Source organism: Podarcis melisellensis, assembly GCF_964234715.1.
Source record: "Podarcis melisellensis genome assembly, chromosome: 9".
NCBI lineage: Eukaryota > Metazoa > Chordata > Lepidosauria > Squamata > Lacertidae > Podarcis > Podarcis melisellensis.
The window spans coordinates 5,239,068-5,252,571 of record NC_138541.1 but is presented as its reverse complement, the minus strand read 5'-3'; the positions used below and the strand labels follow the sequence as shown (position 1 = coordinate 5,252,571).

General features: G+C 46.7%; 1 protein-coding gene across 6 annotated transcripts in view; it reads right to left on the bottom strand.

Annotated features, from left to right (window-relative positions):
• The window catches only part of SLC4A11 (solute carrier family 4 member 11), a 235,840-nt gene that overhangs the window by 43,162 nt on the left and 179,174 nt on the right, over window positions 1-13,504 (bottom strand). For all 6 annotated transcript variants that reach the window (XM_081924889.1, XM_081924892.1, XM_081924887.1 and 3 more), the window contains exons 7-8: window positions 3,873-3,996; window positions 3,089-3,295 (exon numbers count right to left, since the gene is read on the bottom strand). In XM_081924889.1, the coding sequence (XP_081781015.1) occupies window positions 3,089-3,295; window positions 3,873-3,996 (331 nt within the window). The remainder of the gene's footprint in view (window positions 1-3,088; window positions 3,296-3,872; window positions 3,997-13,504) is intronic.

Sequence of the window (13,504 nt, the reverse complement as noted above, 5' to 3'; positions counted from 1 at the left end):
CCCCTTCTATAATGAAGCAAGAGAATGATTTTTAGCACCTGTAATGACAAGGTCCCTTGGCCAGAACCCCTCTGACGTGATTTTATATCTCCTCGCAGACACAGATAAGTATGTGACCTGGCGTGCTGCCAGTGGCGTAGCGTGGAGGGTGCAGGGGGGGCCGGCCGCACCGGGCGCAACATCGGGGGGGGGCGCGCGCTCGCACTCGAGTGCTAAAATCCACGGGTTAGGGGGCGCAAATTACTTGCCTTGCCCCGGGTGCTGACAATCCACACTATGCCACTGCGTGCAGCACTCTTTGCAACTGCCGCTAGGAAAATTACATAGCCAAGGTAGCCACCAACTGTAAAGGAAACGAATTAATTTGACCCTATCTACACCAAGCTATATTCTATCTTTATCACCAAACTCCGAATATAATTGCACATTGTATTAACTAACATTATTTTTTAATATATTAGTGGTGATTTTAGCCTATAAATTTCATGGTTTAATGTCTGAACCTGTATATTCAGGTACTTTTATAGCTCTGTTTGGAGTAGGTAACATCTTGATAATATAAATGTTTTAAGTTTATTGTATTAATCCGGCATATTTTCTTTTAATTGTTGAATGATTCTGTGTATATTGCGGCAGCCTTTGGCTATGTGCAATAAAACTGACTGACTGCCTCTCTTGATACTGTGCAGGGAGAAGAGGAGGAAGCCGAGATACAGGGAGGGCCTTCATGCACGGCTCCTCCCCTCTTGTCAAAAAGCAGTCAGATAAATGTTCACCACACAAGATTTTGCAAATACAGCCGTACCTTGGAAGTCGAACAGAATCCGTTCCGGAAGTCCGTTTGACTTCCAAAACGTTCGGAAGCCAAAGCGTGGCTTCTGATTGGCTTCAGGAAGCTCCTGCAGCCAATGGGAAGCAGCAGAAGCCCTGTTGGACATTAATAATAATAATAATAATAATAATAATAATAATAATAATAATAATAATAATAATAATTTATTTGTACCCCGCCCATCTGGCTGGGTTTCCCCAGCCACTCTGGGTGGCTTCCAACAAAGATGAAAGATACACTAAAATGTCACATATTAAAAACTTCCCTGAACAGGGCTGCCTTCAGATGTCTTCTGAATGTCAGGTAGATGTTTTTCTCTTTGACATCTGGTGGGAGGGCGTTCCACAGGGCGGGCGCCACTACCGAGAAGGCCCTCTGCCTGGTTCCCTGTAACTTGGCCTCTCGCAGTGAGGGAACCGCCAGAAGGCCCTCAGAGCTGGACCTCAGTGTCCGGGCAGAACGATGGAGGTGGAGACGCTCCTTCAGATATACTGGATTCCAAAGAACGTTCACAAACCAGAACACTCATTTCCGGGTTTGCGGCGTTTGGGAGCCAAAACGTCCGAGTACAAAGGCATTTGGGATCTAAGGTATGACTGTATGCGCTACCTCTGGAATGGAACCCCCACGTTTGATGGGACTGCACTGTCGTACAAATAAATAAACATGGATCTGGGAACAATATGAGAAATAATATAACTAACCAAGGTTAGCTGCAGCTACCCATGCATTTGAGGAGTCACAAAATTACCGTATTTTTTCGCACCAGACCACAACATGCACCTAGTTTTTGGAGGAGGAAAACAAGAAAAAAATGTTCTGAATCTCAGAAGACAGAACAGCAAGAGGGATCGCTGCACATTGAAAGCAGCAATGCCTCTTGCTGTTCTGGCTTCTGGGATAGCTGTGCAGCCTGCTTCATAAGATGCACACACATTTCCCCTTACTTTTTAGGAGGGAAAAAGTGAGTCTTATAGAGCAAAAAATACGGTAATTTCTTTGTTGCATGCAGGTTCCATAAAACAGTACCAATTGCCCCCAAATCTGTCTGTTTCCTTTTCTTACTTTCAGCGTTTCCAATACAAAAAAACCATGCTTGAGGTCACATCCGCACCATAAATATAAAACACACAGCTTCTCCCCTCCCCAATAAAAAAGAATGATGGAAACTGTAGTTTTTGAAGGTTGCTGGGAATTGAGGGATAAACTACAGTCCCCAGAATTGCAAGGTAAAATTTGGAGGAGTGCAGATTTTGAAGGACAGCTGTATTTAGGTGCACGTATTGTTTGGGTAAGTGCGAATGGGGAAAATTCGCCTTTAAATGGGAACAGCATTGCATTTCTCTCCCACTCCTAGTGGTCGGAAGATAGCCTTTTCCTGGGTCTGTACGCGGCAGCTTTGCATGTTTCCGACATACATTTGGGAACAAAAGGAATGCAAAGTGCATCTGTCAACACCAGCTTCCAAAACCCAGCAGGGGTACTGGGAATATGGTATGGCATTTGCTGCCAGCCCTCCATGGCCCTTGCCTGTCCCCTCGCTGCTTGGCTCCCTGTCTGTCCCTTCCAGCCTTTCCCTGCCTTATCCCCATTACGTCTCTCCACTTGCGGGACAACTTGTTACAGCAACGGGGATTTCTAACCTCTGCCCCTCTTCTCCCTCCAGGGAGAAAATTCATTTTTTGCTCCATTGTTTTGAGACACAATTGTCAACAGGGCTGGTGGCGGGGAGAGGGTGGGTTTAAAGTGCAGAATGATTTGAGCAGAGTTTAAAAGGGCTGTTTTTAAGATTCTTTCTTTCTTTCTTTTTAAGTAGCTCCCAAAGGAAGGAGCACAACAGCTTCTACCAAACTTGTCCCGCTGTGACATGTGAGAAGTTGTTGGTGTTATAGGGCAGAAAAGGGAGAAGGAAAAGGATTGTGACCATTTCAGCAAGGGGGCGGTTATACTTTTTTCGATCCTCTGTGCATAATTCTATATACATCTATCATGTCCACCTCTGTGCTTAACTTGCTTTTCACTCAGCAGAGAAGTCCTGAACTTTTTTGGGTGGGACTTCTCTTCATACAATGGACATATGGGACTTTGACGGCTGGATGAGCTCTGTTGACCCAGGATGAGAGACCTGAGGGGATGCCCAACTCCCTGTCAGGATTTATGCAACTTGGACCTCCTTGGAAAAGTGCCTGGTATTCATCTCAAGATGATTTGGCTTTATAAGGTCCACCTGAAACAGTGGACCTTCGCCACACGTACCTTGAGAGGCTTGTGGTTGTGTACTATGTGCCCGTCGGCCATTGCTGATGGCCTCTGGTTCACGACGGTCAGCAGATGACGTTGGTGAACCAAAGCCTCCTTGAACTCTTCCTCCGTTTTCGTTTCTAGAAGCTTCTGCCGGAAGGTTATATCTGAGAACATTGTGGCAAATGTCCGACCCACTTCGGTTGCAGTTTTGGTACTTTTCTGAGGGGGAAAAAACAGGGCACATCCATGAGTGGTTTGGGTTACCTACACCACAGCTTGAGTTTTATGTTATACCTTAGCTCAGACAGGTTAAACCGACCGACAGGTAGATCCCTGGGTGATCCTGGTCGATTGTGGCATCCTTATCAATTGCTGGACTGAAAAAAACTGTGGAATGAATGTCTCTACCCCCGCCCCCCTCGCTCTGCCCCTCCGTCACGTCCAGTGGGCGTTGTTTGGCACTTTCTGTTGGCGATTGGGAATACAATGATTGTTTTTAGCACTGTGTGCATTTTTTAGCGGCGTACTTCAAGGTGAGCGATGAATGTCATTCCCCCCTTTAAAAAAGCTCAACAACTCTTGTTCATGTTTTGTGATATAACTAGTGGATACAATTATCTTTCTTTGTGGGATTTTGATGTTCAGATCCCAAGTTGCTTGCAACTTTTATTTATATATAAAAATACCATACATATTCTTATATTCTATTATAATGGCATATCAAAGGATAAGGGGAAAGGCACAGGATTTATTTTTTTAAAAAATAAAATAAAATGGAGGAGGAGCTCAACCATACCATTTTCGGAGGAGCAAGGACCAGAATGACGAATCGCACTTCGCAGGAGTTCTCCCCCCAGTTCTGAGGCCTTTCGAGGCGGCTGATGCAAACATGGCGACGCTGAAGGGATTTTATAGTGCAACTGTCAAACAAGAGAAGAATATTATCACTAGTTGAAGCAAAGCAGAGGGCGGCAGACCGTTGCTGTCAAATAAGGAAATCAGGTTCCTAAGGAAGGGCAGTAGGACACTGCTATAACAGAGGACCGATGGAGGAAGGCATGTGGACTAGTAACTTTGAGGCACGAAAGATGTGCAGGCACCTATGAGGATGGTGCATTAAATCTGATGGCCCTCCAGATGCAGGTGAACTGCAGCTCCCATCATCCCTGGCCACTGGCCATGCTTGCTAGGGATGCTGGGACTTGTAGTTCAGCAACATCTGACAGGCCCAAGGTTCCCCACCTTTTTTAGTTGTTTTTTAAAGATTTCTGCAAGGTTTTAAATGACGGATTTTGGCATTTGAGCAAAATAATGCTGGGGTAGCAACAATATATTGCCAGGTGCCCATCTAGCCAATTAACAATCAAGCAAACAAAAATATATGCCTGTTCTATCCATGACATTCAAAAGCACATCAAAGTGCAAGTAGATAGGTAGGTACCACTCCAGCAGGAAGGTAAACGGCGTTTCCGTGCGCTGTTCTGGTTTCGCCAGAAGCGGCTTAGTCATGCTGGCCACATGACCCGGAAAAACTGTCTGCGGACAAACGCCGGCTCCCTCGGCCAGTAAAGCGAGATGAGTGCCGCAACCCCAGAGTCGTTCGCGACAGGACTTAACGGTCAGAGGTCCTTTACCTTTTTTTTATATTGAAGCCAAATAAAAGATTGAGCTCTAACTGGGTTGGTAACTAACTATTGTTGTTTTCTGCTAGCAAAAATGTGAGTGTTTAACCTTAGATCAAAGGGATCTCAGAGGGATGGATGAAGAGATCAATCACTTGAGCTGGGTTGGCCACCAAATGGGCCATCTCTTTAATGCAGAGGTGAGGAGCCTCAGGCCAAGGGAACAAATGCAGCCCCTTAGATCTCTCTCCCTGGCCTTGCCTCCACCCCAGACACTTGCAATAATAATAATAATAATAATAATAATAATAATAATAATAATAATAATAATTTATTACTTATACCCCACTCATCTTAAACAGCATCTTAAAAAGCAGAAACATCACCCTGCAAACAAAGGTCCGTATAGTTAAAGCTCTGGTTTTCCCAGTAGTGATGCAGGGAAGTGAGAGTTGGACCATAAAGAAGGCTGATCGCCGAAGAATTGATGCTTTTGAATTCTGGTGCTGGAGGAGACTCTGGAGAGTCCCATGGACTGCAAGGAGATCCAACCTATCCATTCTGAAGGAAATCTGCCCTGAGTACTCACTGGAAGGACAGAGCCTGAAGCTGAGGCCCCAAGACTTTGGCCACCTCATGAGAAGAGAAGACTCCCTGGAAAAGACCCTGATGTTGGGAAAGATGGAGGGCACAAGGAGAAGGGGACAACAGAGGACGAGATGGTGGGACAGTGTTCTTGAAGCTACCAGCATGAGTTTGACCAAACGGCGGGAGGCAGTGGAAGACAGGAGTGCTTGGCGTGCTCTGGTCCATGGGGTCACGAAGAGTCGGACACGACTAAATGACTAAGCAACAACAAGAACACCCCACCCATCTGGTTGGGCCTCCCCAGCCACTCTGGGCGGATACAACATCTCTCAAGAGCCATCTCCCCTCGCCTGCCCCCCACCCTCAGTCTGAAAACACATGCATCATTTCCTCAAATGCGAGGCATTAGCCAGCCAATCAAAGAATGACCAATGATTAAAGGAGTTGGATGGGGCCCCACCAGGATCTGGACCAAAACTCGCGCTTCCTTCTCCTCGCACACATTTTTCTTTATCAACACCTCCATAAACATCCTGAGTCGAATTGCTCAGAGCGAGATTCCCTGGGTCTTGGACGAAGTCTGCAAGAACTGAATTAATTCCTTCCACCCAGGTGCCATTGGTTAGCACGTAAGTGAATCCATATGAGAGTTTCCGAATGCTGAAGGAGGCCCCTTTCTGATCGACACCTTGATAGTTAAGTCATGCAAATGAAAGCCGCCCGCGAACCGTAACAAAGGCAAGCTCATTTCCATTATGTTGCTGAGGACGGTTAGAGAGTTTCTCAGGCATGCAAGATATTCCGTTTCTCTCGCACGGCCTGTCTCCGCTGCCTTCTTTATTTCTGACCCAACTTTCTAAATGACCCGGCCTCCCAAGAGAAATGCCAAATCTCTCCTAGTCTGGATCTCTCCTCGTCAACAAAAATACACTCAGAGGGGGCTTTCCAGTGTCCGGGCAGAACGGCTAACAGATTGAGGTTGAATCCTGACAAGACAGAAGTACTGTTTTGGGGGGACAGGGGGCGGGCTGGTGTGGAGGACTCCCTGGTCCTGAATGGGGTAACTGTACCCCTGAAGGACCAGGTGTGCAGCCTGGGAGTCATTCTGGACTCACAGCTGTCCATGGAGGCACAGGTCAAATCTGAGTCCAGGGCAGCTGTTTATCAGCTCCATCTGGTCCAGTATACCTGAAGGAGCATCTCCACCTCCATCGTTCTGCCCGGACACTGAGGTCCAGTGCTGAGGGCCTTCTGGCGGTTCCCTCAATGTAAGGAGCCAGGTTACAGGGAACCAGAGAGAGGGCCTTCTCGGTAGTGGCACCTGCCCTGTGGAACGCCCTCCCACCAGATGTCAAAGAGAAAAATAACTGCCAAAATTTTAGAAGACATCTGAAGGCAGCCCTGTATTGGGAAGCTTTTAATGTTTAATAGGTTATTGTATTTTGGTGTTTTGTTAGAAGCCACCCAGAGTGGCTGGGGAAACCCAGCCAGATGGGCGGGGGTATAAATAATAAATTATTATTATTATTATTATTATTATTATTATTATTATTATTATTATTACAAGGTTAGACTGCGCCTCTTTCTTGCAGGGAGAAAGGTGCAAGACTCTCCTCCAATGCTTGCCGTGGGATCACATTCATTCAGTGCTTTACCAACTGCACTGCCTTTGGTTTGGACTCAGTCTGGCCCTTATGTTTCCCTCCCCTTATGGTCTTGATCTATAGGCTACTTTTAAAATGAGGCTGCATTTTAAATTGTATTTTAACCTGTATTTTAATAAATTGGTTTTTGTCGTCGTCCCCCCCATTATGTTTTTATTGTAATTTTACTGGTGCTAGCCCCCCAAAGCCTGGCTCTGGCCGGGGAGGGCAGGGTATAAATAATAATAATAATAATAATAATAATAATAATAATAATAATAATAATAATATATTTATACCCCACCCATCTGGCTGGGTTTCCCCAGCCACTCTGGGCGGCTCCCAACCAAATATTAAAAACACAATACAAGATTAAACACTAAAAACTTCCCTAAACAGGGCTGCCTTCAGATATGTCCTTGGCCTGATCCAGCCGGCTTGTCCCATGTTCTTAACTGGTCCACAATGTTGCCATCAACTGACTGCCTATGATGGGATGAGCAGAGAGGGAATCTGCATATGTTTCTCCCAGTTTCTCGTTTTTCCAACTTTAAGTCCCGTTTTCCACATCAATTTGTGATCTTTTTTTTTAAAAGGGTGAAAATTCACCAGCATGTAAATTTCTCCTGGGGGGGGGGGGTTGTATGAAATTTCCCCTAACGCAGTGCATTTTCATGCACACTATTTGGCTGGAGAAGTGCACTGCAAAATTCAGCAATGTGCAATTTTCAAAGGATGCCTGTGTTTCGGGTTCATTATTTCAGGAAGTACAGATTAGGTGGGTTTGCCCTTACAAGTGAATGGAATAGTAGTTCTCTCCCATTCCACTTTGGTCCTAGTTGACCCGCATAGGTCACCTGGTGTGATGGCCTGGGAATCTGATTCAGAGGCTGAACCGGAGGAATCCCAGCCTGCACAGGAGTCCCCGCCTCCAGGGCTGGCTGAACTGGGGCAGGGCCTTGATTCTGAAGCACCTGCACCTGTGCCGGATCCTCAGGAGCAGGCACCAGGTGAATCCACTCTGGTCCCGGAGGTGGTTGAGGACTCAGTGCCTACAGGTGAGTCTCCCCCTGGGCCCAGTAACCCTTCAGCCTCTTCTGAACTGCAGAGGCTCAGGGCAGAGAGGCGAAGGGAACTGGTTTCTCCCAGGGGGAGTGCTCGCTTTAAGGCCAGGAGAGGTGGGTCTCCTGGGGGCCGGGACTGCCCCTGGCCTCAGAGAAGATAAAGGCCAGTCAGCCCGGTCCCAGGTTGCAGGAGCAACGTCGTTGAAGAGCTGTTTCGGCCAGCATCCAGTCCTGTTTCCCCCAGAGTTCCTGTCCTTGCCCGGCTTCTCGCTGTGGACCCTGCTTTGCCCGTAGAGGACTGTCTGCCGACCCTCAACTCAGGTCCTGGACCTCGCCCGACGGTAACCTCCCCCCTGGACCACCACACCTGTTCATTTCTGAGCTCCATTAAAGTTGCTGGTTTTACCATGAAGGCCTTCCTTCTCCTGTTGCACATTCATCCTAGCAATTTCCACCCAACACCTGAGATCTTGCTCTGCGTTCCCTGGTTGGCTGCAGTGCATTGACAAATTGCTTCCCCACAATAATGCAAAGAATTCTGCACCTTCCTGCAGAATCAGCCGGTTTGTCTATAACAATTTGTCAGTCAGAGCAAGATCACACATGCAAAAATAAAATTGATATGCTAGCGAAAGAAAGAGCAAGGACTGGGATTGGCTACAGCTCCACGCTAGGTGACAAATAAGTACTACATAAAACGGCTTGTATAAACTCATTGGAAAGCCTGGAGACATTGATGCGTCAGCGCAGGTGGAAAACCTTCTATGACATCCCTCCATTGAGCTAAACAAACAGAACTTGAATATCATTTGCTCCAAGAAGCTAATTTCAATTCCCCGGAGTCGTCAGTGTGCTTAGATTTAATTGCACTCACACCCTCTTGTTCAAATTCATATTTATTGTCATGGAACACTCCAGACAAATAGGCTGCTCGGTTCCTAGGACTATTTGGGTGTTAAGTCATCTAGCTTCGCAGATCATTTTTCTCTCATACATATTCATCGGCAGAGCCGGCGAGTGAACCGAGAGGTGAGGAGCTAATGTACTATTTGCAATTTGCCATTTTGTTCTGTGTGTTCAGTGAGCAACCCTTTTCACCCTTAAAGGTTAAAATTCTGGAAGCCTGAGAGAGGCGGAGGGAATGAGAAAGGAAAGATTTCTGTACTAGTTTTATGATTGTGTTTAAGCACACCTCACTTGATGTTTGACTCAACGAGGGGCCCCTCCACATGTCCCTTTCCCTGTGCACTCATGTCAGGGTGCATAGGGGTGTCAGGGCAGGGGTAGTACATCTGATGGGGGACATGTCATGCTCCTTCTGGGGTAGTTTGTCCACCTTGGGTCCCCACTCAGCTCTCACCTGTGGCTCCTGGACACTGTCAACACGTGACAGCGGCCACACCCAGCAAACGGCTTCAACTGGCTGGCTAAACCAGGAGGCGGTAGCCAATGGGTCTCGAACCCTCGTTGAGTTAGGGATTTTCCCGGCACGTAAAGACAGGCTCCAGCAGATGGAGTGGACAAGACCAAGAGTGGGACCAATGGTCAAGAATGAACTCAATGAAACTACCAAGTAAAGCCCGCCTTTCAGGGATCAAATCGTGAACTGAAATGTGAGTAAACTTTTTTTTACTTTACTCAGAAAGACTCTGGTGTCGTTATTCTTTTGAGAGGGATTAAAGGGGACACCAGGAAATATCCTTAACTAACAAATCTGCAAACTAGCTTCCAGCTATATTGAGAGGAATCAGCTCTGCTACATCACTTACTAGCGTGAGTGAAGGAAGGATAATACTTATTTAGTATATCCTTTCCTCTTGGGACGCGGGTGGCACTGTGGGTAAAACCTCAGTGCCTAGGACTTGCCGATCACATGGTTGGCAGTTCGAATCCCTGCGGCGGGGTGAGCTCACGTCGTTTGGTCCCAGCTCCTGCCCACCTAGCAGTTCGAAAGCACCCTTAAGTGCAAGTAGATAAATAGGTACCGCTTTATAGCGGGAAGGTAAATGGTGTTTCCATGTGATTCGCTGGTGCCGGCTCGCCAAAGCAGCTTCGTCATGCTGCCACGTGACCCGGACATGTCCTCGGACAGCGCTGGCCCCCAGCCTCTTAAGCGAGATGGGCGCGCAACCCCAGAGTCGGACATGACTGGCCCATACGGGCAGGGGTACCTTTACCTTTATATCCTTTCCTACTATCCTTAACATTCCCACGGCTTTGTCCGCCTCTTTTCAGCAACTCCTGGTGCCAAACATCTTGCTCTGCTTTCCTTTGGACCACCGAGCATCTTGTAGTCTGCACAGCTCAGGACGTCCAGACACACTGCCCCGTCTTGCGCCCCAGGGAGGTGACTTTGGCGAATTTGTCTTGAGGTTGCGTAAGAGGAGTCCGCACAGTATTTCCTCAGCAAATCTGAAGGCCCAAAGTGGCCTGAGGGGAACTGCGGAGTAGACCCTCCCCAAGAGGAGGCATTAACAAACGGAATGGAAAGGGGACTCAGCGCAATGGCTCCCCTACCATTAAAATATAGCCTCTAAAGCACAGGTGAGGAACCTGGGGCCCTCCAATAGTCTCCAATTCTCATGGACTGGGACAATGATGGGAGTTGTAATTCAGCAGCGTCCGGAAGACTACAGCTTCCTCAACCCCTGATTTAAAGGCTCTGAATGTGATCCACTAGGAAACCAGTCGAAGATCATGGCCACTGGGCCCATCACCTCCTGGCAAACAGAAGGGGAAGAAATGGAGGCAGTGAGAGATTTTACTTTCTTGGGCTCAATGATCACTGCAGATGGTGACAGCAGTCACGAAATTAAAAGACGCCTGCTTCTTGGGAGAAAAGCAAAGACAAACCTAGACAGCATCTTAAAAAGCAGAGACATCACCTTGCCAACAAAGGTCCGTATAGTTAAAGCTATGGTTTTCCCATTAGTGATGTATGGAAGTGAGAGCTGGACCATAAAGAAGGCTGATCGCTGAAGAATTGATGCCTTTGAATTATGGTGCTGGAGGAGACTCTTGAGAGTCCCATGGACTGCAAGAAGAGCAAACCTATCCATTCTTAAGGAAATCAGCCCTGAGTGCTCACTGGAAGGACAGATCCTGAAGCTGAGACTCCAAGACTTTGGCCACCTCATGAGAAGAGAAGACTCCCTGGAAAAGACCCTGATGTTGGGAAAGATGGAGGGCACAGGGAGAAGGGGATGAAAGAGGACGAGATGATGGGACAGTGTTCTTGAATCTACCAGCATGAGTTTGACCAAACTGCGGGAGGCAGTGGAAGACAGGAATGCCTGGCGTGCTCTGGTCCAGGGGGTCACGAAGAGTCGGACACGACTAAATGACTAAACGACTACAACAACAAAAAGGAAACCAGTGAAGAAGAAGAAGAAGAAAGCAAGCCTCACATCGCTTTTATTCTTTGCAACATCATTAACAATCTCACCGCCAAGCATTCTATCCACATGTTAATAAGAAGACTCGGCTGGGACGGATCATAGGGCCATTGGCTTGACCTCCAAAAATTCCCCATGACAATGTGACAAACAGCTGACGATGATTATCTTTTCAACCATTTTGGCCTAGTTAAACCACACACCGAAACGAAGCCTGGAGATCTTTTCGGCAGACAGCTGCCTCAAGACACGTAAGGCATCTCCTGCTTGTGAGGCAAAATCAAAAGTCAAGGGTTTGGGGTTTTTTTTTTAAGGCATATGGGAGAAAGGGAAAATGTTTGTGTGCATGTAAAAAACCAGCAACCGACAGCTGACCTGAGTGTTTATGCCTTAGCAGTTTATAAACTCACAAGATCTCTGTGACTGAAGCAAGCTCACCAGTGCTGGGAATAAATACTTTGATTATATTTTTAGTGCCACCCTGATTTTAAATGGGAGGGGGGTCCAGTTTTTGGAACGGCATCATTAGAATACAATATATAACCAAGGGAGTTCCAACAAGGAAAAATAATTAATTACCTTTGCCATGGCAATGAAGCTGAAATGCATCACCCCCAGTGAGAAGGAACAATGGTTTGATTACATACCCAGGTGCTATCTGGAATCATGAGTATGAATGCTAAGTAATAATAATAATAATAATAATAATAACTGTTCATGCTTGCTGTTCTTTCTGCTTCTCAGGGTGGCAGACACGGAGGGCTACCTAACTGTATCCTCACAAGAACCTTGTTCTGTACATCAACATTGATGACTGCATTGTAAGAAGCAATGGGATTGCCTGGTCCATCCCAGTTCCGCAGATTTTTAAATGGAAAATCCTTTAAAGAAGACTTACAAGGCAGTCCAACAGCTGCACTGCTGGGAAAGGGATATTTGCCCTTTAAACTTGTAAAAACATTGAATACAACCGGCCTGCAGCGGTTAGCCTATGGGACTCCTTGCCACTGCACACTTCGAATGCAATGGAGCTAGTCCTCCGGGGAGCAACCCATCACTCTTAGGTAGAATTGTATAAGAGGCAAAAACGTGGCTTCCCCCAGTAATTACCTGGGGTCTGCAGGTTCTGGAGTGGACCCATAATAATTTGTGATTTTTAAATACTTTTATTATTTGTGCCCCGCCCATCTGGCTGGGTTTCCCTGATATGATTTGGGTCTTGATTCACCCAGATTGGATGAGGGGAGTCTGCTTTGGAATCCGAGATTGGCGGATTCTTCCTCCTCCCCTAATTGTAGGTCGGGATCTCTGTTTGTTGGCTCCGACGTTGTCATGGGAAGTTCTCGTCTGGTCGGAAGTTAAAGCCAAGACTCCTTTGATCAGATGAATCATGTTTAAAATACGAAGAGGAAGGATCCTTGGCAGAGGTACGTTGGCCAAAGTCACCCATGCAAGCTCCACGGCAGACCCAAGATTTGAACTCAGGTCCGTCTGGTCTAAGTAAAAAACTGTCTACTACCCCATGCTGGTTCTTAATTTATCTGTCTAAATACCACATTGATACCTTTCCATGCATCGCACTCTGCAAAAAAACACCCACCCAAAAACTGTACAAATCACAACATACACATTAAACAGAAGCCAATAAAAACCAGTCGGAGGATTGAATAAAACAGGACAGCTGTAAAACAGAGTTCAGGTTGAAGTCCTATTAAAACACAGCAAGGAAAAACGAACCTGATTAGACGGGCCAAAGAACTGTCTAAATAAAAATGCCTCTATGTGTTGGCAGGAGGAGAGAGGTGGCTCCCTACGACTTAACAGAATCCTGGGGCAGCCACCGAAAAGGCCCTTCTTTTGAGTTCGGCCAAACACACTTCAGATGTTGACAGGATTGAGAGAAATGCGTGTCTGGAAGATTTTGTAGCACAGGCAGGCTCAAATGGGAGAAGAGCAGCTTACTGGTCATGCTCAGATTTTTTGAGTTCTGCCATCAATTATTGAATCTACAGATTGCTGATGATGCTGGTTTAACAGAACATAGTGATCTACGATGGTGCTGGTAGGGTTAGGGCTTTGGCGGGGGACACAGACTCTTCTAGTAGCTCTTTTTCAG